The sequence below is a fragment of the Ambystoma mexicanum genome, chromosome 6q (genome assembly GCF_040938575.1).
Source record: "Ambystoma mexicanum isolate Mex_15411 chromosome 6q, UKY_AmexF1_1, whole genome shotgun sequence".
In the NCBI taxonomy this organism is placed as follows: Eukaryota; Metazoa; Chordata; class Amphibia; order Caudata; family Ambystomatidae; genus Ambystoma; species Ambystoma mexicanum.
The window spans coordinates 215844142-215870736 of NC_090937.1; the positions used below are offsets into that span (position 1 = coordinate 215844142).

Consider the following 26595-nt stretch of genomic DNA (forward strand, 5'->3'; position numbering starts at 1 on the left):
TCTAATGTGTCCCAGTGTTTTAGGAAATAGGGCAAACTTTGCAGTACTGCTAAAACCGTGTAACCTTGCACTTGCACCAGTGCAGAGTTTCTGTAATCTGGCCCCTGCTGTTAATGACACAGACAAGTTAAAAAAACAAAGGAATGGAATGGTACCCCGAAGAATTCTGAGTGTTGGCTCAATCATGAGCGCCTGGAGACCATGAAAATGGCAGCAGTGTGCAATACAAATCATCATAATATAACATAACTTCCATCACCTTTTGCTTTCCAATTGTATAATAACATATCCTGCTGGACAGGCTACCCTTAAGGTTTCCAGTAATACAATCGGCCTACAGCTGCATTATTCCTTATTGGCTACCTGGAAAAATGACTTGATGCTTTGGTTAGAGGTATAGAACCTGATGGCATGAAAGGTCTGCCAGAATCATACAGTATGACAATGTTATTGCCCCTTGCAGGTCCTTTTGTGGACTCCCCTAATGAAATTTCAAGTTGCCTGGTTACAAGTGTTGTCTACTGTAACTACTTCCTACCATACCAAATTGTGGGTGTCTATTACACTGCTATGACATAAGCTAAATTTGATTCCAACTGTATTGTGGAGATGGTTACTGATGTCTGTTGGTTTCAGTAGTGTTGTTCATTAACCTATACAATTTCCTGTGTTTTCCCCATTGCAAATAGTACAATATAATGAAACACATACATCCTTTGCATCCAGTAAAAAGCATTTGTCATCTGTCAATTTGATATTCTTCTTTTTTCATAAGATCAATACACTGGTTTCCCAACTCTTGTGAACAAAAATTCCTTTTTGCATTCACCATTGCCCTGTCCTCTAGTAAGCACATTCTGGTGAAGCCATCTTTTTCCGAAATGTATTTGATAATCATTTCAAACGTGCACGCAGTACGTAAGTTATAGGAAAGTCTTGTGAGAAATAGTGGTGGCTGGTATGAGAAAGCTACCTGTTGGAAGATAAGGGGAGTAGAACATAACTAGATAAAATCAACTGTCAAATGTGCCATTTTAAAAAGGAGTGTGAGCAGGGATGATGCCTTTACTGCATTAGGTAATCTTCATTGCATCAGCTATCTTCCCTCGTCACCTTACAAAATAATCAAGATCTACCGCAGTACCAAGCGACAGGCACAATACAACAACAGAAAAGGATGACCAAGTGACACCTATTTCATGCAAAGCAAAAATAATTGTATTGAACCAACAGGTCACGCTATGAAAACACTGAACCCAAGACAACTGAACCCACATTGGCACCCTCAGCTACTAGCCACTGTACTCTGAAATGCTTGATGAATGTCGAAGGACAAGCCCAAGTGCCTGCTTGACAAATGTTACTTAATGGGTCACCCAGGACCTCAGCTCATGAAGCCGCCACCACGCTAGTGGAACTCCTCTGAGTAGTAGGGGGATGAGCACAGACTCTCATGCCATAAGCTTTTCCAATTACAGTCCTAATCCAGTGGCTGAGGGGCAAAACAGTCATTTTACAACCTCTTGTGTTCCCCCAAAGTTCACAAACAAATTGTTACAACTGTGGAAAGCCTTAGTACATTCTATATAGGGTATGATGGCTCCCTTGACATCCAACAAAACCAGTGTTCTGTCCTCTTCTAAAAAAATAGGGACTTAGTAAGCCGGAGAAATAGATCTTCCAAAACATCCAGCCTTCCCCAAGGGCCCCTGCACGCCTTAATAGTGAACCACGACACCATAAAAAACCAAAGCTGACCCCTTCTGGAATCCAGCTAAAAGAAAATCAAAGACCCTTGGAGGAGCACAGGACAGGGGGTGAAGATTTGTATCCCCACACCAAGCATGAAAGGAACTCCAATGATGAGCTAAGGCCTTGCTAGTAGCTGGATGTTGGCCACCCTAAATGGCTGAAACAACATAGATAGAAGTACCCAATTCAAAAGGCCCTGCCTCGCAATCTCCAGGCTGTTAGCCTGTGCTAAGACAAGAAGCGGGTTTGCTATGTGAAGAATACCCTTCATAGAATAGCAGGAGAGTTTGGGGGAAGTTAAGAAGGTGTTAGCCATTGTCAAAGCCAAGAATGTGGACTCGGAATCGTGCACACAGTGCAATAACATTACAATTATAAGCATGCATGGGTGGGTGCATTGAGCTCAATTAAGCTCTAATCAGAAAACCTCCTGCCAGAAATAAGGGTCACCCAGAACTATCGAATCACTTTATAGATGAGAGAGAACGTCTTGCTAATGGCACTCGACTAGCATTGGACCTGCTGCCCCAAACCCAACAATTCTTGCATCTTCAATAATAGGGACTGAGATTTCATTCTAAAAGCTGCTCACAAAAAAAGCTCCCATTCGTTTCACAACACTAAGATTGCCCTATTTCCAGATTTAAGGACTGTGGTCCAAGCGCCAAGAAAGACCTACGACGATGTGAAGCACAGACTCTGTTTAAAGGGAATCAAACATCAAATGTTGTTTCCCTCCAAATTGAAGATAATATTCCAGGACACAACTTTGTTCTTTAACCCTTCTGATGAGGCCACCACCTACCAAGATGATCATCTGCCATAAACTGGGACTAGAAGCGGTCCCAGTTTAACCTCCTGACAATGCTTAACTGAAGTGTTTAAGTTAAATATCTAGGCTATTCAAGGTAATGTTAAATGACATGAAATAGTCTAGATCTGACTAAAAGCTCCATAGTTTTGGCAAACAACTTGAATAGAGATGGATATAAAGCTCTGTATTGAAAACGTGTTGTTATTGCTACCCCCAACGGCGTGTCTGCAACTCAGGGGAATGTGTTACTCAGAGTTTTTGTGTTTCATTTGTGATGTGTGGTGTTAGTGTAATTAATGTGCGGAGGGATAATCTCACTGAGGTTTGAGGACAATACCAGTGTTCGGGACTGAGTTTAGTTTGCTGTATTTTCATCAGCCACAATGTGCCAATACTAATTTTGATGTGCAGCTGTACAATAGAAAAACAGGGAGCAACATATCAAAGTACAAGCCCTATTCATATGACTAATAGTTTGTGAATATGTGTACAATTGTGTCTAGAATTACTAGTAGATACGAGCAAAAGACATCTACCACATGGAATGAGCAGGGTTTGAACAATGTGATTAAGGCAAGGAAAATGTTATTTTACTTTAAGAGGCACAAAACCAAAATGATCATGCTAGGTAAGTCACATCTTCCCAAAGGACCATCACCAGCCCTGGGGAAGCAATGGGGTAAAAAAGATGGTTATTTAAGTTCTCATACCAGTCAAGAGGGGTAGCTCTCCTGATACATCATAGCCAAAGATTTGAATGTGGGCAGGAACTGGGGGTAGATACTGAATACTAACGGGAGAATTGCTTGACAAATGTGTTGTACTTGTGAATGTGTATTCACCCTATTATTCTCATCACACTGTGCTGGACAGAATGCTATCACACAAGGATTGTCATATCATTCAAGGGAGGACTTTAAGACAATTACAGATCTAACTTTGAACAGATCGTCAGACATAGCTAGACCCTTTGGTCCTGCAGCCAAAGCACTCCTTAGGTTCTGCGAGATATGTGGGCTAGATAATGAATGGAGACGTTACATGGTGACACTAAGGAATAAACATTCTATTCGTCAATCTATGACTCCCAAACCAGAACAGAAGGATGGCTATTGTCTGGGCATCTCCATATTGCCAAGAACATTTTTTGACCACTCCCCTATATTAATGACATTAGATTGAAATGATCCCCCATTATCTGGGCGCACATAGTCCTGAAAACCAGCAACGCTGTCAGATGCCTCATTTACACTGGGAATCTGTAATTAATTGCAGAAATTCCTAGAAATCACTTTAATTTACAGAGACACCCCTAACAAAATTACTAAAAGTCCTGTAGTCTTGGATCCCACAGCAATTCTGCATGTCTTTTTAATACGGTCTATACACTGGATATGTTAATTATCTATGCCCCCTGAGACTAACTCCCACTTGAAAAAATGTTTGCGGATGTGGTGGCATAACTTATCCTCTTTTTCTCACACTTGATTATAGAGTGAGTTTAATTTCTGAGTGTACCAGGTCAAGATTTCTTAGGCAATAATCTTTTTAGATTCTTGATCTATGTTAGGCCCGGCTCAACTTGCATCTACCTCCAAACATAAAGCTGGCCATACCTTAGACTGCATCTTCGACCACCCATATTCTGTGCCAGTAACTCCCCCAGTCCCCATCCCTTGGATAGGTCATGTTGGAATTGCTTTTAGCACTAGAACAAAAGCTAACCCGCCAACTGCACAGGAGTATTGCCAGTCGCGTAGTCATCATAATAGGGAAAACATCAACATGGAGAGTCTGCTGCCCTCTTTTGGGGGATCCGATTAGGATTAGGATTCATTGCAGCTTTTGGAAAAATGTTATTTTTAAATCACCACTGCGGCTAACACTCCAGAGCCCCAGGGTCGACAAAAAGACCAAGAGGTGTAGGTAGTAAGCATAATGAGTGGTTTACCAGCATGCTAAAAGCTGAAGAAAAGTAAATGAAGAGTCCTAGAAAACAGGCTAAATGTGCATATAAACACCACCTACACATTTACAAAGAAATTGTCATTCATGCTAACCAGATATATTTCTCCTCCTGTATTTTCTCCAGCCCAAATATTGTGCAAGAACTTTTTTAATGATTGTCCAAGCTCTGTTCCCCATTGGCGCTAAGGAAGTCTAGCACAATTCGTTGTGGACAAAATTACAAAAATTCAAGAGGATTTAAATGTGCCAGATTATGGGGTAAATCCCGGCTCCTCGGTAGGATCTCTGCAGGTGGGGATGGCCTGATTTATTTGTTTTCTTCATTCGACTCTGTCTATGTCTCTTCTTTGCTAGAGGTGATTGGGGTTCACTGGCTGTCTGGTTCAACACATGACCCATGCCCGGCAAGGATTTTAAAGAATGCTTGATCTGTGATAGCTCCGGACCTCTGCCTTCTGGTAAATAGCTCCTTTGATATGGGCTTAGTTGCATCACAATTTAAGAGGGCTGCAGTGATCCCTTTGCTTAAAAAAACACTCCTTATACCCCACTCAATTGTCCAGCAATCAGCCTATCTTATTGCTGCCATATGCAAGCAAATTGATGGAAGTGGTGGCAACAGCACAACTGCAGTCCTATGTGGAAGCACAGAATTTGCTGGACATATTTCAAGCTGCTTTTAGGCCTGGATGCTGCACGGAAATGGTAGTGGTTGCCGCAATAGACGACTTCAGATGAATGCAGAGGCTTGGAGGTACCGATTTTGTTGTACTGCTCTGCGACTTCAAAAGGTTGACCATTACATTCACCCATCCTCCCTTAGTGATATGGGGTCAGAGATAAGGCCTTAGCCTGGCTATCATCTTTTCTGACTGATAGAACCCAGTCGGTGGTTCTTCCGCCATTTGAATCAGCTATTACACCAGTGACTTATCGTGTTTCTCAGGACTCTTTGCTGAGTCTGTGTTTGTTCAATTTTATATGAAACCCTTAGGGGACCTTATTAGATCATTCGGAATCAGGTTTCATATTTATGCACATGTCACACAACTGCTTTTCTCATATGGGAGAGGCTGAAGGTCCTTAAGGGGACATGGTTAGGGCATGTCTGGATCCAATCAGTTTGTGGATGCATCAAATTCGATTTAATTTTAACCTTAACAAAAAACTGAAATGCTGATGTGTTTCTCTGTTATTTTCAATCCAGGGTCCTCCATACATGAAGACCCTTTAGTGTTGACCTGGATCTCTAAGCTCTGGCTCTTCTCACTAGGCATCTGCCCAGTTCCTGTCTTGAAGGCCAGGTACTTGCAGGTGTTGATGGATGCGTCATTATGTCTCAATGCCCAAATCTCCAGAGTCTCTAGCACTTGCTTCTTCCACCTCGCTTACTAAAGAGACTCTTGGATTATTTTGCATTCCCACATAGGATCCAATTGATGAATGCCTTTATATCAAACAGATTGGATTTCTCTAAAGTAATCTACCTGGGATTACTTACATCATGTATTCAAAGCTTACAGATGATCCAAAATACAGCTGCGCAGTTGCTGTTGAACTTGGGCTGCAGGGATCATATCTTTCCTGACCTTCATTATCTACCCTGGCTAGCAGTTGACCAAAGTATAAAGTTCAAGGCTCTCGGAATTAGTCATAAAGCCCTCTAAACCTCAGCTCCTAGTTTTTTGAGTAGCAAGTCTCAATGGTATCAACCTTCCAGGGTTCCTCGCTGTGCCTTGGCGGATCTCCTTTTTACCCCCAAAATCTGGTTGGAAATATTTGGGGGGTTTCTCATTTTACATTTTGGCAGCAAAGCTCTGTAACTCCCTGCCTGTGGCCCTTCATGGCATCTCAAACTACCTCGACATCTGACATCAAATAAAGACTTTCCTGTTTACACCATGATATTGGGTTTGCTGTCTCAGCTGGGGGAAGGATCTGTATCTTGAGTTTCTTTTGCTTTGGGCGTTTATCTTGTTCAGTGCCAAGATGCCTTTTCAAGGTGGATGTTGTGATCTATAAGTGGTTTTACCATGCTATACCATACTATAGCATACTACACCATAACAAATCAACCCTGGGTCAGTGCACAGTGTGGGTAGGGAGAGCCACAAAGTTTGTATCCGAAAGGCCAGCCTTGCCATGGAGGATGGGATCATAATATCTATCAGGGGTTCACTAAACAAGCTAAATAGGGAATTGAAAGCAATTGAATTGATATACAGTGCTGCACATCAACAGTCCCTACAGGAACAAATCAAAGGCAAACTTGTAGAACTCAGGGAAATGGTGAGGGGGAAATGGAATACATGGGTAAGCAAGTTATGGCCCATAGTTATGGGGAGGGAGAATTCCCTGGGAAAACTCTATCCCGGGCCATCAGAAGAGAGGATTGTGATAACTGGGTAGATGAAGTAGATGTGGGGCATTCCCAAGTGAGGAACCCAGAAGGTGTTATCCGGAATTTCACTGATTATTATGAGCACTTATACATCAGTAGGGTAAAGAATACATCAGAACAATTTGAACACTACCTCGATGAAATAGCAGCACAGACTGATCTTAAACCCCTCCAGCATGATGATAGAAATCAATATGGCAATCTTAAATCTGGCCAGTGGTAAGGAACCAGGCCCAGATGGCTATCCTGCTGAATACTATAACAAATTGTATGACATATAACACCTGATATTGCTACAGGTATGTGAGAAGTGATAGAAAAGGGGACAGTTTAATATTCACTCATGGAAGCGTGTATAGTCATACTTCCTAAAAGGAGGAAAGACATGAAGAAATGTTCCTCATATCACCCGCTTTCCTTGATGAACTTCAAACAAAAAAATTCTGGCCAAAATTCTTGCCCTTCCATTGAAGTCTTTAATGGACAAATTCGTCCTTCCGGATCCTTTGGGATTTGTGACTGGTAGATCCACATGTCACAGTTTGAGGCACTTCTTTGCAACAATCTCAGGACGGAACCCTGACACGCAAGCTGCTGCCCTCTTCTGGATATGGAAAAGGATTTTGATTCACTAGAATGGCCATTTCCTTTCAACGTTCTCAAAAGGATGGGAGATGACATGGTATATCTTGTTCTAGTTAAACTCCTTTACACATAACCTGGGGCAAGGGTCCTGATTAATGGCTTACTTCAGAAATGTTTGCCCAATCGTGAGGTACCAGACATGGCCGTCACCTCTCCCACTACTGTCTGCCATAGCAATTGAGCAACTGGCTTGTTTTTGAAGAAATAAACACGGGGATAGCGACATTCAGCTTCATAAAATCACCACTACACACAATCTTTATGGTGACTTTAACACCAATCTAGTCACGCAGCATCTCTGTGGGGACATTAACATCATCATCATTACACACCATTTCTGGCCGGACTTTATCATCATCGCCCGCTGTCTCTGCACGGCCTGTAACATCACCATCATCATACACCATCCTTGCGGGGACTGTAGCATCACAACCCTCACAAACCATCATTTTGGTGGTGACTTCACATCATCATCACACACCTTCCCTGTGAGGACTGTAACATTATCACCATTGCACATCCATTCTTTGGTGCCTTTGACATCATGTGAGGTGTAGCCAGGCTGCACGACCCCAGTGGTATGTTCTTTGGCGGGTCTCACTGAGTCCCATGGTAGTGTAGGACTTCAATTCCTGAGCACACAGACACCATGATCACTAGAGCATGCATTTGATACGGAGAGCGACCACGTGAAGTGAAAGTGTTTGCACTATGCCCTGGATATCGAGGAAGAAGCCACTGAATCATGGACACAGAAGGATGAGAGCCCTTACTTCTCAATCAACTTCATTTTGTTGTAAAGGCACTTATCTGATCTGTTTTTGACTGGTGAACTGAACTCTTGGACTGTGTTTTGGACTTAATTTGGGTTGTGTTTGGATACTTGGTGTAACTCTCCTGGCAGTAAACGTTTGGACTGCTTAACCTGGATCTTGGCTTGCACACTCCCTTGCCTTTTGTGGGCTTGGACTTTCTTTCCCCTTTGAATTTTCGGTTCGAGAACCCAGAAGTGTCAAACTTCTCAAAACCTTTCTGTGGAACTACTGAGGGACTGCTTCTTTGCTACAAGGACCTGAACACTGTTCGTCCCTAGCAGCATGGCAGCATCTTCATGCTGCCATGGACAGGCCCTTTGCTACCATCCCTTTTCAAGGGTTTTTATTCGCCTGCTTGACCAAATGTGGGGGCAGGTTTTTTGCCTGATTCCCATCCGGCCATGTTCCGCTTTTCTTCCTGATTCCAGTAAACTTCCAGGAACACTGAGGGCAAAGTGGGAGGGAGAATAGTGATGTGATTATCTTATATACTGTATTCACCTACTGTTCTCTTTCTTACAGTTTAAGGAGAGAGGCAGGCAGCATTCCTCCAACCTCTTGCCACACCGGCATTCCCGGGGTGCATTAACATTCCTTTCTGACAGGCCTATTGGGAAGAAGGTGTTCAGCTCACCTGGGAGGACGAGTACAGGGCAAGGACGGTTGGACACTGGACCATTCGACACATCAATATTATAACATAACATCTATCATGAGACTTTAGCATTACCATCATCGCACTCCATCTCTGTAGGGACCTTAAAATCAATATACAAACAAACCATGTGAAGATTTTAAAATTAGCATCATCACACACTAGCTGCGTGGGACTTTAAAATCAGTGTCAAAACAGACCATCTCTGTGTGGAGTTTAGCATTACCACCACCACACACCATGTGTGTGGTTGCTTTAATATGCCCCTTATTACATGCTTTTTCTGTAGGGAGGTTAACAACACAAGCATCACACGCCACCTTCATGGGGACCTTTTACATCCTATGACGGTCTAGCGGCTATTTGGTGACTTTGGAAACATGAAACCACACTTGTAATCAAAGCGTCCTTTTCTGTCTCTAATCGCACACCACTCCAGTGTGGACTTATACATCATCATCACCACACAACAACTATGTGGGGAGTTTAACATCACTCTGATCATGCACTTTGCATGTAAGCAGAATTCCTGTAATGACACGCTATGCTATCGCGAGACGATCACACCACTACTATTGCACACCATCCCTTTGGGCACTTTAACTTCACCATAATTGTCCACCAATTCTGTGGGGATTTTAACATCAATGGCATCACATACCATTACTCTATGGACATTATTGGCAATACTATCACACACCATCTACACTTCCGCAGAGGTTTGCCCGTGAACTGTGGCACCAACAATTCAAGCGATGCAGTGAATGTGTAGTCCTTAAAACCCTGGGCAAAACGGAGGGCTAGTGCAGGATGTGATGTTCACATTATATGCAGTTAAGTGGATAACATTACCATCATCCCATACCATCCATATTGGGAAATAATTTCGCTCTCATTATATATCAACTCAAAGTTGATTGTAGCATCTTCATGATAACTGTGAAGCAATAAAGCCTGACTTCAAACCCCTGCTTGCCCTCTGGAACACAGTGTGTGATCCTCGGTCATTCACATGATCTCGCTTTACTATAGCTCTTCTTCTGGCACAGTTTGGAGTGTTGAGTATATGATTTCATGCATGAGTGACTATGAGTGAGCATGCAAAGGAAACAAATTGTGGGAAATGCAATGCCATCAAAAGCCATCTACTGAGGACTCTTTTCAAGCAGCTACTCGTATATAAAAATACAATTATATAATATATGCAGAGTATTCTAAAGCAAACATTTAGCAATGTACATGTCAGTGCACTGCATTACAAATATGAATAATAAAGTAAGTCCCCACAAGGATCGAGGCACATGATAAAATGCCCAGATGCATGGTACTGTACATAAGATTAAAAATTTGCATTTTTGCAAATTGGAAGTTGGATCCTGCATGGTGAACTTTCTAGGAAAATATGTCTGCTATTTGCATATTTATAAAACACTGGGAAAGGTTAAGTCCCTGCAATGCAGTGAAAACGTGTGTGTGTGTGTCTGTCTGTTTCATTTGAGGCAGTACATGGGGTATCTTGGTGGTATATATTCCATATACAAGGACAACATGAGCTTCTGAGGAGATTACCTGCCCAGACAATGCCAACCAAGGTAACATGTGGCAATACCTGGCCTTTATCATCATTAGGATCACACAATATCTTCATGAGAGACTTTAACATCACTGTCACCACACACCATCTCCATGAGGACATTTGCATCATAATCACACACCATCTCTGTGGGGACGTCAAAAACATTATTAAAACACACAACCTTTCCGGGGACTTTCCCTTTACCATAAACATGCACCAGACCTAGTGGAAAATTAACTTCATTAACAAAATACAGCCTCAAGGAAACATTTTCATCACATCAATCCTAATAGGGGATTTGGCGAAGTGGGCCAATTAAAAAAAATCATTATATTAAAAAAAGACAACAGTCACAAGGGGGCACGGATGGTGTACAGAAGTGACTGTAAAAACAATAAGAAATTAACCAAAATCAACACTGACCACAATGTGAGATTACGGTTCATCCATGTCACCTTTCTGTGACACCGTTTTCTTTTCTAGCGCATTTGGAGTATTTATAATAGGGTTTGATGCCATACTGCCGTGCCATTATGTGCATATCTTATGGGAAAGGCAATGCAATTAGCATCTCTAGGATGCAGTCAGGCACTCACATATGGAAATCGAATTGTATAATGTGGAAAGACTGTTGTGAAACAAACATTTAGTCATATGCATATTAATATGAGTACATTAAAAAACAAATAGGAATAGTGATGTAAGTCTTCACAAGGATGGTAAAATATGTTCAAGTCCTCGCAATGAGGGTACCTCACAATGAGGGTACTGAAACACGCGATTAAAATACACATTTTTCCAGATTTGAATCTAGGCTGGTTTCCACACAGTGGGCTTGATTACAAGTTTCGTGGTATCTCTGCAGCGAGTCTCCTGAGATGCTACCAAACGGATTTACCATTACCAGGACTTGGTCCCGCGGAATTACTGGCAGATTGCAAGTGGTGGTAGTTCCCATTTATTGAAGTCCTTAGGACTCCATGTGGATTTTAGGCAGAATTACCACCAGTAGTAATTTTGCTGGCAGGTAATTCCACCGATTTGGCCTTTTTTTTGGCTGTGAAGCGGCCAGACTAATAACATCACAAACTCATCCTACTAAAAACGTTCCGATATCCTGTATACGCATCGTCAACCATAAACAAACACACACATATTCTCTACTGCAGCAAAAATGCAAAACCACCTCAACATGCACACACTCACCAACACCCAATTAAACACAACACATTACCGAAAACTCAACCAATTACACAACAAACACCACCTTACTCTTACCAACTAAAAACAAACCCAGAACACAGTGACAGTTTTTTCAGAACTAAAGCTACCAACCACATGTCAAAGCTCTCTAGCATTTTCCCTCTCTATCCCACTTACTAAGACCTCCGAGCCCTCCTTCCTTTTCTGGTCCGTCAAAGCGCTTCCAGACCATGGAAATGGCAGCATTGGGCGGTATAATTTACAATAACATAACACAAATTGAAGTGTCCTTCACTTTCATTGCCCTGGATTCTATGTATGCACTGGTGGGTTGAACCCGTAGTTCGGTGATGTGGTAATGCAGAGGTAACTTACCACTGCATTACCACAGATTTTGGCCACACTGCCGAGCTTGTAATGAGCCCCATAGTTCCCACAAGTTAGGTAAAACGTGTGTGTGCGTGTAGTGTACACATGTGCATCTGTGTTCGAAGGGTTGTCATGGTGGCATGTATTCTATATACAAAGGCAACCTGAGTACTGAGGGGATTACCTGCCTGTATGATGCCAAAACCTGGTCACATGATGGAAATTCCTGGCACGTGTTGAAGATCAGAGCACCTAGAGGCTAAAAAGCCAAAAGAAGGGAGAGTTCTTGTGCTCAGAATTGTCAGCAATATCATATAATGGCTGGACACACGCTTATGATGTTAGTACTTCCCACATGGTCTGTGTATCATTTGTATGACATGCCAGTTCCTGCCTTTTGACATAAGTAACAATATACAATAGTATGCCACTACCTTGAATTATAGTTTTAGAAATTCTACCTCTATATGGTGCTTGTACCTGCCCATATAATGGCGCAATGCATCGTATATGGTGCGAATACCTGAAATATGGGACATGTGAGCATAGTACTTGCCCAAACGATGCTCCAACCTCGGCATAGGGTACATTTTTGCACACTATCACACGGTTTAACTTCACCAAACAACCATCGATTTATGCAATATAACACGTGAACAGATGTTGTACCCAAAATATAAAGAGAAGCACAAGACCACATCCCAAACAAAGCATTAATCCACTGTTAAAACACACAACCATCCACTCACCACACAAAACAGCACCAGACGAGGAGCTTTGCCAATGCTTCTTTCAGTCATCAATGTAGAATTTGAGGAGTAGAACACTTATTTTTAATCGTGATACATGCTAATTAAATGCAAGGAATAATATACAGGTAGATTGTACACAATATGGGCGTTTGTGGGATTTTAGCAGCAGTCATGAAATGTACAGTTGAAAGGAACAGGATCAATGGTGATTTCTGTAAAAGTCTGTCAGACAACACAGGGGAGGGAAATTAACCCCTGTAGTGCTAAGGAGGTATAATTAAATTCTCATATACATCAGAAATTATTATAAGCCATGCCCACTCCCCCACTTAATTAAGTTTACTGGTAATCAAGTTTTGCGTTGCCCTTTCATCCCTCTTCCTTTGACGTCTTGAATAAGGTCCCGTTTGTGGAACGCAAACATTTTGCTTATCAAGAACCATCTGTGTTTCTCACAACTAGTTCATCAGCCTCACAACCCATGTGAAGTTGCACCACTTACACAGGCCTTGCTGATATTTAAAAAGTGCTATACGGAAAAACAGCTCTACCAGAAAAAAGAAAAGAAGTGTACTCTCATCCTATTTCCTTAATATATGGAGATATAAATAGACACTTTCTAAGTCAAACATCAAAAACCATTATACGAGTTTAGGGTGAGAGGGGGCAAGCAGCAGCTCACTTTTTTTCCTACCTTAATCCGCACTTCATGAGCCTTTGGTGGTGCAACTTCGATCTCTTCTATGGAGAGCGGTTTATTCGGCTCCCAGGCAATTGCTGCTTTGCACTTTATGACCTTTTATGGGAAAATTAGAAAACGAATGTCAAACTGGTGAAAGTGCCTTTGTTTGGAAATATTGGCCCATATTATGGAGGCCTTCTTAAACTCCCAGCACCCTTTCTAGTAGCAATGCATTATGTGTCCTGAGTACCAGTTTCTTACTGCCATATCTTCTCTCTGAATACTTCCATTCTTAATCAATTTACACATCACGGATACTTCTCAATAAGAAGGATTCCAAGATTAGAATGTTTTCATGAATACAAACATTTAGGACGACATCTTAGTGCAGGTATTTGTTAAAGTGTAATATTTAATCAATAATAACCCTAGCAGGCTTCACAGGCTGTTAAGGGCTGAGCCCAATTTATAGGCCTGAGCAAAGCGAGGGCCTCAAAGGTAGTCCCAGCTGCCATTAATGGCCTGTGAAGCCTGCTAGGGTAGGAGATGATTAATGCTATTAGCAACCCAGTTTTAAAAACCAGGGTGCTGATAGCAATGTACTTGTTTCAACTAACCAGTCGTGGCAAGCATGCGACCTGTTCATTTAAAGGAAAACTCACCCAACATGGCCCCTTTTTAATTTCCATGGCAGCCCAGAAGCATTGGAGGAGCGATGTTGGGGAAGGGAACCACAAGCTCTTAAGGAACTTTGTTTTGGAGAGCCAGTACCTGCAGCTTGGGAGAAGAGTCCTGAGCTCCTTTTGAACATTGTGTTGGGGATAATTACTTGAAGCTTGGGGAAGGGAAGCCTGAGTTCTGAGAACATTGTCTTTGGAACTGTATCCTGAACTTGGGGAAGGGAGCTAGAGATTGCTCCAGACTTTAATTTGGACACTATTTTGTGTTAGAATATCCCTGCACTACATTTAGGTATTAGACGTGAGGGAAATCATAGGTTTTGACAAAGACAGACTTTTGTTTTGGACTTCTGGACAGAGACGTCCCTTAGTTTCTTTAGGTAAGGCAATCCCCACCATAGTTATAGGGCAAGTTAGGAGCTACACCCATCCTGACAAGTTTAATAAAGCCTTTTGAAACTGTTACATCTGTTGTCTGTATCATCTTTTGATACCATGCCTGTCTCACATATTGTGTTAGAGTGGGATGCAGCTCAACCGAAACAGGTTGGGAGACCCTGAATTATGTAAAACGAAGCAACAGGGCATCGGACCCCACGGTAGCCACGAAGGGCTCCATTGAATTCAACATTTGTAGTAGTAGGCAGGAGGATATTCCTCCCATGGAAAGCAAGTTGATACCTACCGTTCTAGCCCTAAAACCACCTCCCGGGGACTTACATTCGACTGGCACCCAAGTTAGGACTTACCTGGAAGTTCAGGCTAGATGTCCTGACTGGGGTTATTGACGCAGATTTCAGCGGAGACAAAGGAGTTGTTGCAGAACCATGGGAAGGATACCTTCCAAGTACAGCCGGAGATAAAATCGCTCAAGACATACTTGAGAAGGCAGTATTTCCTAGGTTGAACGAAGAGATGGGAAAGGGGGAGACAGAAAGGTGCTTTGGGTTTTAGAGAAGCAGATGTGAGACCTAGTACTTCTGTAACCTCGAAATATAGTGAGGAGGAATTTAACATCATTCCCGACCTAGCCTTTGCCCAGAGGAATGACACTTTGTGGGCCAAAGCCTTTCTGCAAGTCTTACCCGAACTTGAAGGTCGAGAGAAAGGCAGGCAATTTCATTTCTTAGAGTATGGGCTTCTATATAGGGGCGACACTACAGTAGAAGGTATAACAAGAACCCAGTTGCTTGGCCCAAGAATCCACAAGCAAGTGGGTCTTGAAATAGCCCACTCACATCTAACAGGGGGACATTTGGGTCAGGTGAAAATTCAGGCACACATAAATCCTAAATTCTATTGGCCATGAATCCATGCAGACATTAAAATATTTGTCCAGACATGTGATATCAGCCAAATAACCTCTGCACACATACCACCACCAGCTCCTTTGACCCCATTACCCATTATTGAAGTCCCTTTTGCAAGGATAGGTATGGACATTATAGGCCGTGCTGAAGCTTCAAAATTGGGGAATAAGTAGGTGTTAGTAATCATGGACTATGCCACACAATACCCTGATGTTTTCCATCTATGAACCAACACCACTCAGCAAATCTTAAAACATCTGTTGCCCTTCTTTTCCCTGGTTGGTTTCCCTAAAGAAATATTAACCGATCAAGGGTCTAATTGTATGAGCAAGCTTATGGGAGAAGTTAAGGAGTTACTTCACATCACCACACTGCGGACCTCCATATATCATCCCCAAACTGATGGTCTCATAGAGAGGTTCAATAAGATACTGAAAACCATCAGACAGAAACTGGTGGACCAAGATGGGAAAAACTGGGGCCAAATGATTCCATGGGCATTATTCGCAATCAGACAAACTCCCCAGGCCTCCACTGGTTTTTTCCCTTTTGAATTCATATACGGAAGAGAACCCAGGGATGTCGTAGACATGCTAACGAAAACATGGGAGGAAAGGGACGAGATCCCAAAACCACTCCCTCAAACCACAACCCAGCTCAAAGAACACATGGCCACTGTTTGATCACTGGTACAGACACATATGGTTAAGGCCCAGGAACAACAGAAGACTTCTTATAATAAGAAAGTCGGATTACGATCATTTTCTATTGGGAAAAAGGTGCTAGTGCTCCTACCCACATCAGATAATAAGTCAATTCCCAAATGGCACGGACCGTATGAGGTAGTAGAGCAAACGGGTCTGTGTAATTATAAAATGGCAGCCAAATCGCTGGAAAAAGACCCAGGTTTACCACGTAAATCCTTTAAAAGAGTGGAACGAGAACCCCTCTGAGTCAATGCTAACATACTATCCTGCTTGATACCTGAAACTGTGGAAGAGGTCACTTTAATTCCCTCTAATCTCAAGAACAATCAGAAACAAGATCTTTCTGATCTTGTGAGTCAATTTCCTGATGTATTCTGTGAAGAACCTGGAAGAGTGAAGGATATATATCACCACATCTGTACACCCGCAGGCAAGGTAGTACATATAAGACCTTACAGGTTACCTGAGTCCTGAAAAGATATCATCATAAAAGAAATGGAACAGATGCTTAAAGTCAATATAATCGAACCTTCAACCAGCCTCTGGACCTCCCCCATCATGTTGGTGAAAAGACCCGATGGGAGTTAGAGGTGCTGTATAGATTTCAGAAAGGTCAATTCCATCTCAGCCTATGACGCTTATCCAATGCCACCTATCAGCGATTTGAACGATAGATTGCATAATGCTGTCTATTTGTCAACACTGGACCTTATGAAGGGGTATTGGCAGGTTCCACTGTTTAGACCAGATAAGGAAAAAACTGCCTTTGCCACTCCGATAGGACTGTTCCATTTCAAAGTCTTAGCATTTGGCCTCCATGGTGTTCATGCAGCATTCCAAAGACTCATGGATCAGATTTTACAACCCTACTTTGAGTTTTGCGGAGCATACATTGATGACATTGTGATCCATAGTAGGACATGGGAAGACCCCCTATATTACCTGTACACTGTTATAAAGGCCTTAAGGAAAGCTGGACTCACGGCCAACCCTATAAAATGTAAGGTAGCCCAATCTGCTGTCAAGTACTTAGGGTTTTTTGTGGGGAACGGTAGTGTCCAACCCCAACAAGAAAAAAATCAGAGCAGCTCTCGAAACCCTACACCAAAAACTAAGATAGATTTGAGAGCATTTCAGAGTTTGATAGGGTACTATCGCCGGTTCATTCCAAACCTTTCCAGTAAGACTTCCAAATTAACTGATAACTTGAAAAATGCAGAACCCCAAAGGATTAAATAGGATACAGAGGATGAACTTTGTTACAACACCCTAAAAAAAGCCTTATGTCAAAGGCCCATTTTAAAACCATCCGATTTGTCGCAAGAATTTATTTAACAAACCAATGCATTCCTAACAAGATTAGGTCACATATTATCCCCAAATCATGACGGACTGGAACATCTGATATTATACATCAGTCGGAAACTGTTTCAGAGGGAAACAAATTACTCTGTCATCGAATTAGTGGCTTTGGCAATAAAATGGGCAATCTTACATGTGAAATACTATTTACAGAGTCGAAAATTCAGGCTGGTCTCTGACCATTCTCCACTAGTCTGGATAAGCAAAAGGAAAGAGTCATACGCTAGGGTTATGCAGTGGTTCTTAGACCTTGAACCATATTGCTTCTCAGTGGAACTTCCAAAAGGGAGAGAACAGGGTAATGTGGACTACCTCTCGAGGTACCCCTGTGAAGCACCCAGGTCTAACCCACGTAGGGGAAGGGTATGTGAGAAACCTGAAGGCATTTTCAGACCTACTCCCCAGGAATCTTCTGTTCAGGTGGCCAGGGAAGGGCCATCGCATTTGGATCCCGACCCTGGGAGGTGGACTAGCGAGGGAGGATCACCTATGTGGAGGGTCATTGGGGTTTGGGAAGAGGGTGCCAGAGAGTGAAACACTGTATCCCCCCTTTCCTGGAGGTGTCGTACCTTGCCTTCTCTCAACATTTGTAGGATATTGCTGTCCATATCCTGCTTTCCCCCCTAAAGTCAGACCAAGTACTGAGAAGAAGAAGCTAACTCCAAGAGTAATGAAGATTACCTATAGGAGACACTGCTATAGTGCTGGGACGAAGAAGAGGGAGCCTGAAGGCTATAGAGCTGAAGGTCAGACATGTCCTGTTAATTGGATTGATTGTGGTAAGGCAATTGAACCTGAGACTTCACACCTGCAGCCTGTTAGAGGCTCACGGGTGTATAAAAGATGGAGTCCACACACAGTAAGGAGAGCAAGAAGTCTGTGGGATGAGAGAGGAGCAGGTAGGCCAGCACAGCCTGTGAGAAACCGGAGGGGAACAGGACCCTGAGATGCTGGAGAAAGGCACAGTATAGCAGAATGTCACTGCTTGGCGCAGGAGCCGGGGAATATGAGAGAAGGGAGCCGTGGAAGCAGACGGTCCCTGTACTGTGGCCAAGAGCTGCTTGTTCCCATGAGTGGAAGCAAAAGTTTAGGGGTGTCTGCAGGGCAGGCAGTGAGATCCTGACCGGGTGAACCAAGAAACTAAGAATCGTTATGCGACCAGTGAGTGTAAATGAATGAGAGAATCTCAGTGCGTGTCTGAAAGTTAGAGAAGCTACATTGTACAAGAGTGGTCGCGTGCAGGCAGCAAGTTCTCCAAAGCCTCCGATGGGCTAATGAATATCAATGTTTCAGAGTGGTCACGTCTAAGAATGAATACGTGTTCAAAAGACTCTGAACAGTTAAAGGACAATTCTAAAACAACGCGAGCTAATGAAATTATGAGACAGACTTTCCTGCAAGAGAGCAGCTGAGGGGAGCTGTGAAGTGTAAACAAGATACAAGACCAAGATATCAAATTGCATTTGAACCTTCCAAAGTGTGAATAACCCAACAACCCTAAGTTACAGGGTAAAGTGCTTGGGCAGAGGCAAATGGCTATGCGACCTGTAGTGGGTGGACCGTGCGGTCTGTCAACTGCGCCTGGACCAGGGGGCCCCAAAAAATGGAAAAGAACTGTAATGAAAAGAAATTGTAAAAGTAACCTATAAACCAGAGAGTGGAATATTGGTTTTGAATCAGTGCTACAAGCTTGGGAAAGAGAAACCTAAACTCCTTTTGAACAGTGTGAGATTATTCATGAATCAAGATTACAAACTTGGGGAAGAGAATCCTGAGCTTCTTAGGAACACTACTTCTGGAACATTGTGTTTTGTGAATTCATGCTTGAAACTTGGGGAAGGTAACCCCGAGTTATTTTGGAACTTTCTTTGGGTGAGCCAGCACCTGCAGCTTGGGTGAAGAGTCCTGAACTCCTTTTGAGCATTGTGTTGTGAATCAGTACCTGCAGCTTGGGAGAAGAGTCCTGAGCTCCCATTGAGCATCGTATTGGGGATCAGTCACTTGAAGCTTGGGGAAGGGTGCTAGGGCAAGGATAGGTTTTGACACAGACAGACTTTTTTTCTGGACTTCTGGACAGAGACGTTCCTTAGTTTCTTTAGGTAGGGCAATACCCCAGTTAGGCATTACACCCATCCTGACAACTTTAATAAAGGTTTTTAAAACTGTTACATCTGATGTTTGTGTCATATCTTGATACCATGGCTGTCTCACATCAGACACTCCTCTTACAACAGGACTAGAAGGTCCTCTAATTTTTCTTGACCTGTGAACCTAAACAATGTAGAAGCAGTGACTTTTTTCTGTCTACGTTGTAATTGGCGCCACACACGACATTTGCACAATATTCAAATTACTTGAGCCACCTTTTCCAGAGTACATTGGGCTCTCCCACTTCTGGGAGAAACATGGTGGGAGGAGGAGCACTCTGCATGGCTATGGTGTGGTCACCTGCTCCCCTGTGGTAGTTTGTGATGCATTTTTTTTTATATGTTGTTTTAAGATGTGGACCCCGTAAGAATGAGGTGTCACACTTGAATTCAAGTTCTACTTTGAAGTCAGGTCCCCTTCTTCTGTACTGCTTTACCCTTATACTTTATTTATATTACTCTTTCCACTCTTAGAAGACATGCAGTCACATTGTAATGTGTGTGAAATGCAGAACTTTCTGTAAATAGCCACTCGGCAAGGCACCACCGTATGTAGGTTCTTTCCTTTTATAGGCAGGATGTCTCGCGCCCCATTGCTGATTACACCATCACCTGACAAAGGAAAGCATGCAGCTGAGGCACGCTCCAGTAACAGCAAGTCTCACGTACTACGGTGCCTGTCACTCGCGCCTCTCCAATTTTGTGGGGAATGTACCCCTTTGGTCCTCTCGGTACCTGGAAAAAGCCTCAGTGTCCTTCTCAAAATGGCGGGTGCCGGGCGTTGAGTGCTGCAGTGGTTGGGCAGAGCTGTTTCGTGGCATAGCCGGTAAGGTGTGTGGGTTTCTATGCTTGTCACCAAATTTGTAGTGTCTTGGCAGACAAAGGAGCGGAAACAGGTAAGTGTGGATTATCAATTCATTAAGTTAACTGATGAGTACAAGGAGCTCACGTCCTTCTCTTTTTCTCGCTCCAGCACTTCACCCCCGTCTCTCCAGGATTCTCTTCCACAAACCCTTTATAAAATCACGTTTTGCCACCACAGGTGGCCAATTTTGGCACACACTCCTTTAGAATAGGAACAGCAACAACCACAGCCAGTGGCGCGCTAACAAACAAATAGCTGACTGGGACAGAGCAACAAAAAATGAAAAGTTTCAAAACTTGTGTTCATCCTAAATTACTGCCTTAATCATACCCCTTCGTGCCATTGTTCCCACCCAACTTCCTCCATTGAAATATAGAGAGTGGTTGGTTGTGGTAATTGGTCACTCGTTTGCATCCAGGGCAGATAAAAGAAAGAAGCTTCTAGAAAAGTTGAAAATATTGGCATTTGACACCAATAGTGTTAAATGGTGGGATTAGCCATGTATGAAGGAAGACTAAATTATATCAAGTACTGACAGACTCTTGAAGGCATAACAGGACTCAAACACTATGATAACAGCCTCGGTGGAAAAAACATCACATCTGTGGGCAGTGGCTGCCGGTTGAAAAACTTGGTTGTCTAACGGTGGAGGCTGTGCAGCATTCTAGACAGAGCAGAGGCCTTGCCAGGTCCAATTGGAAAGCAATCAAGAAATATCCTACTATGTTAATGGCAACATTGTAAAGGATTTAGGTTTCATAACAATCCACCATGGAATGATTAACAGATGTAGGACTAGGCCTATTTTTAATGTACATTATTGATGGCTCAGAATGAAATATATATATGAGTCTGTGACAAAGAGGCAGGCAGGCTGGATGTATTAAAAATTAAAGTAGTCTTTATTGACTTGAAATGGCAGGAAGCTTTAAAATGAAAATAAAGTTCTTCAATCTTAATTCTCTCAGAATAATTGGTTCCTGTTCTCAGTGCTCTTCTTTTTCCTTCCTGCACAGGGACTCAGTATGGACCTCTCGACCTTCTTCTTCTGCACCTAATCCTCATAGGCCCACAGGTTTACTTCAGCTCCTGTCTCAATGTCCAGCTGGCTCTGAAACGAAAGCAAGAATGAACACCCCAGCCTTTCGTTCCAGGTGCTTTAAATACATACTGGCTAATTAGCCAATCATAGCATTGGTTACTGTTCAGGTGATAAAAACCCATGTAAACCCCGCCCCCTTTTTCTGACAGCACCGAGGAGAATGGAGTTCTGTGTTCCCTGAGCCCCGACACCTCGTTTTGGATCGAGGACTGTAGGTGAGCGGGGTTTGTGTGCAGTTTGTTTTGTTTGCTTTCAAACTGTGTGACCGTGTATAGTTGTCCGTGTTTTTATTGTGGCAGGAACTGTTTAGTTGGAGTGTCATGTCGTATAGCTGCGATTCAGCGTTTTTACTTCCCGCTGCGTTTCACGCGGGGAGTAAATGCCGACATGCAGCGGCTCAATGGGTTGGCTTCTCCGTGGTTCCCCTCTCCCACCCCAACCTCTTTCCCTGTGCTGGTGGCATTCAGCAGGATGTCCACACGGCTGGAGGCAAGCGCATTGACCCCGTGTAGCCGGTTCATGCCTCCACCGCCTTTCAGTGTTGCAATCCCAGCCGCACTACTCCTGTCAGCCACTTTCTCATTCTGCCCAACTCTGGTACGCCGAGACGCTAGGTTAATCACTTCCCATGTGGATAGTCCCCCGTTGTGGCCCCACCATGCCCCTAAGTTGGGTTCTCTTTGTTTTGGCATATTTTCATTATCATGCACCCCTGACGCCCTGGGTTCTTTCTGCCCATTACACATACCCTCCCCCAGCATCAAGCCATTCGGGTCGATCTAGGTTTCTAGACAGATAGTCCGGTATCAGTTGAAAAGCAGCTGGTTTGTGAATGGTGCGAAAACAGAATTCCTGCAGGGTGAGGAACCACCTCAAAACTCTTTGATTTGCATCCTTATGAGTGGCCAGCCATTGTAGTGGTGCGTGATCAGTGAATACTGTGAACTGTCGTCCGGCTAAGTAGTACCGTAGTGTCTCAATGGCCCATTTTATTGACAAGCATTCTTTTTCGATGGTGGAATACCTTTTTCATGTGGCAACAGTTTTCTACTGATAATGGCCACTGGCTGCAGATTTGTCTCACTTCCTTGTGAGAGCACTGTGTCCAGACCTACCCCGGAAGCATCTGTTTGTAAATACAAATGTTCATTAAAGTCAGGGCATCTTAGAACAGGATGGGCTGATATTGTTCTTTTGTGTATATCAACTGCTTTCTTGGCTTCCTCATCTTTTAGAATGTCGACTGTATAACATGATTTCAGGGCATCTGTTAATGGACTGGCTAGTGTTGAAAAGAGAGGAATACATTTCCGGTAATTGCCGATAAAACCCAGGAAGGCTCTCACCTGTTTCTTATTGCTCGGCATAGGCAGATTGATGATAGCCTCGATTTTGTCAAGTTGAGGCCTGATCACGCCACCCCCTACTACATGGCCTAGATATTTTGTTTGGTTGGCTGCTAGAATGGTTTTCTTAGGGTTTATTTTGAGACCAGCTGTTTTGAGTGAGGTTATGACTGCCTTGGGATGTTCCAGATGTTTATTCCAGCTATTACTGAACACAATTATGTCATCCAGGTATGCTGAGCAATACAGTCCGTTTTGTGCTAATATTTGATTCATCAGGGCCTGATGAAGGAGCGCCATGCAACCCAAATGGAAGTACTGTAAACTCGTGTTGACCAGAAGGGGTGGCAAATGCTGTTTTTATTTTGTCTTCTTGCCTCAGAGGAATCTGCCAATAGCCTTTGGTCAGGTCAATGGTGCTTATGAATTTGGCGGAACCCAGTTGTTCTATTAGTTCATCGATGCGTGGCATTGGGTACGCTTGGTTAGTGGATATGGAATTTAATTTCCTGTAGTCCATGCAAAACCTAATACTACCATCCGGTTTTGGGACAAGAACAATAGGAGAGCACCAGTGACTGCAGGAGGGTTATATGAACCCTAACTTCAACATCTCCTCTGCCTCTGCCTGTACGGCTGTTCTTTTGGATTCGGGTAGGCGATAGGGACGTATTCATACGGTTTGTCCTGGTTCCGTCTCTATTTTGTGTTCTATCATAGTTGTTTTTCCTGGAGAAAAAGAGAACACGTCTCTCAAGTGTAGGATATGTTTTTCTAGCTCCATTTTCTCAGCAGTGCGTAGTTGCGTACCCCATTGGACCGCACTAAAAGCTGTTCCTTCACTTTTGATCGTGGTTACATTAACCGTCACCACACCACCTTCCGCTTCCTTCCATTCTTTCAGTAGGTTTATGTGGTAATTCTGTCTCTTCTCTTTTCAATCTGGTTGCTCCACCAAATAATTCCCTGGCCCTAGTACTGTCGCTATTTTGTATGGGCCTCTCCACTGAGCTAACATCTTGTTTTGGCTGGTAGGCAGCAATACCAAGACTTTATCTCCGACATTAAAGTTGCGTATTCTGGACTTCTTGTTGTAGTATTTTTCTTGTGCCAATTGTGATCTTCCTAGATTCTCTCTAACTAGATCTCTTAGCTTGGACAGATTTTTCCTTAGCTCCAACACATACTCCGTGAGGGTTGTAGCTTCTTCTTGCTGCTCCCATTCTTCCTTGGCAATGTCTAAGACTGTACGAGGTCTATGTCCAAATATTAGCTCAAAAGGTGAAAATCCCGTTGAGGACTGTGGGGTATCCGTTAGGACCATGAGTACCCATGGCACAACCCTGTCCCAATCCTTTCCTGATGGAGCTGTTACTTTTTTTAACATGGATTTGATCGTCTTGTTATACCGCTTTACTAACCCATCTGTTTGTGGATGGTATATGGAAGTGCAAATCTGTTTGATTTGCAACAGTTGACAGACTCTGCGCATCACTCCTGACACAAAATTCCGGCCTTGATCCATCACGATTTCTGATGGAATACCAACTCTTGCAAAGAATGGTATGAGCTGGTTGCACACCTGTACTGCACTTATACCCCTCATGGGAAAGGCCTCCGGATACCTCATGGCATACTCAACCACTACTAGCAGGTCTCGGAATCCATGACTACTGAGCTCCAGTGGTCCCACTAAGTCCATTCTGATCTGGAAAAACGGCTCCTTTATTAGCAGCATGGGTCGTAAGGGTACTTGAAGGGGCTTTATAGCGGTTGTTTTTTGACAAATTTCACATTCTTTGCAGTACTTAGCCACCTCCCGATAGACCCCTGGCCAGTAAAACCTTTTTAGAATCCTCTCTAAGGTTTTCTCTCGGGCCATATGTCCTCCGGTTCGGATGTCATGGGCCAATTTGATGATGGATGATCTGAAACTGGTAGGTACTAGTAGCTGCTCTACTGGTTGTCCCTTCGGGTCATTGGTTACCCTATACAGAAGACCTCTGAGTGTCTTGGACCAAGGCAGGGATGGATGAGGGGTAGACTCATCAACTGCTTGTTCTCGTACATTCCTTAAAGATGGGTCGGCTTGTGTCTCGGTTCTGAAGGATACCCTTTTCTCTTCAGGAATCCAATCCACAAGATTTTTCTTCCCATTTCTTTTTCTCATCCCTGCTTCTCTCCTAGTTTTCCTTGGCCTGTACCTGTTTTCTATGATCTCAGTGTTCGAGAACGGTGTATTTTGCAGCCACTGCTGGTCTATCACACAGTCTTTGAAGGTGGGTAAATCTGTTCCCAATAATACAGGGGTGGGCAAGTGTGGCATGATGGCTACCTCCATGGGGGTGGTTACTCCATTAAGTTCAATATTAACTTGTTGGGCGGGGCAGGATTTTGTATCCCTATGCACGCATTTTACTGGAATCACATTTTTCCCTCTTTCCCCTGAAACACTTACTTCTGGTCTGATGGCGGTCTGTTCGCTTCCGCTGTCAAGTAGTCCTTGTCTTGGAATCCCATCAACTTTGACCTCCACCAGATATGGCTCTCATCTTCTTCTGAATTCCCGGTTTTGGATACATCCGATTTCCATTGGCTCAGTCTTGTTTTTTTTTGGGCAAATCCGGGCAATGTGCCCCCACTCACCACAATCGAAACACTGTGGTTGTCTGTTGGTGCTGGGCCATGCAGGGTTCCATTCTTTGGGGTTTCGCCTCTGTTCCACTCCCTGTATTTCTTATGGTGAGGCCTTTGTTGATTTCCAAGGGTACCGTTCTTGTACCACCTGCTTTTTGGAACGCCGTGGCTATGTCGATGGCTTCGTTGAGGGTTGGCCTATGGTGTTGGAGTACCCACCGTTTCATTGCACTTGGGAGTGCTTCCACGAATTGTTCCAGTTTTATCTTTTCCAGAACTTCCTGCACCGTGGTGTGTGCGGGTTTTAACCATTTTGCTGTGAGATCATGTACCCGATAATACAGCTGCCTTGGGGTCTCGCCTATGTGAAGTCGAGTCTCTCGGAGTTTCTGGCGATAGGCCTCTTCATCTACCCCCATTCTCTCCAATATGGTTCTTTTGATGTCTGCATAAGTTGTATCTCCATTCGGGTTGGCGGCCTGGTAGGCTCCTTGCATGGATCCGGTCAGTATGGGGGCTATGTAGTGCCCCCATTTTTCTACTGGCCACTGGGAATTCCAGGCAACCCCCTCAAAATTAATGAAGAAATATCCAGGGTCATCGCGTTGTTGAAACTTCTGCAACACATTTGAAGGAGCCAGAGACGTTCCTCTAGAAGCTGCCACTGCTGCTGTGACCTTTTTGATGGTATCTTGAGTTGCCGCTTGCAACTGTAAGGCTTGTTGTAGCGCTTGCCGATCGGCTTGGTGACTGTGGAATTGTACCAATTGCTGTAGTTGTTGCTGCCCATCAGCCAAAGCTTTGATG

General features: G+C 43.5%; 1 protein-coding gene across 2 annotated transcripts in view; it reads right to left on the reverse strand.

Moving 5' to 3' along the window:
- Positions 1-26595, reverse strand: part of LOC138515895 (alcohol dehydrogenase 1-like) — a 309712-nt gene that overhangs the window by 200323 nt on the left and 82794 nt on the right. For both annotated transcript variants that reach the window (XM_069630656.1, XM_069630657.1), the window contains exon 3: positions 13645-13746. In XM_069630656.1, coding sequence (XP_069486757.1) covers positions 13645-13746 — 102 coding nt within the window. The remainder of the gene's footprint in view (positions 1-13644; positions 13747-26595) is intronic.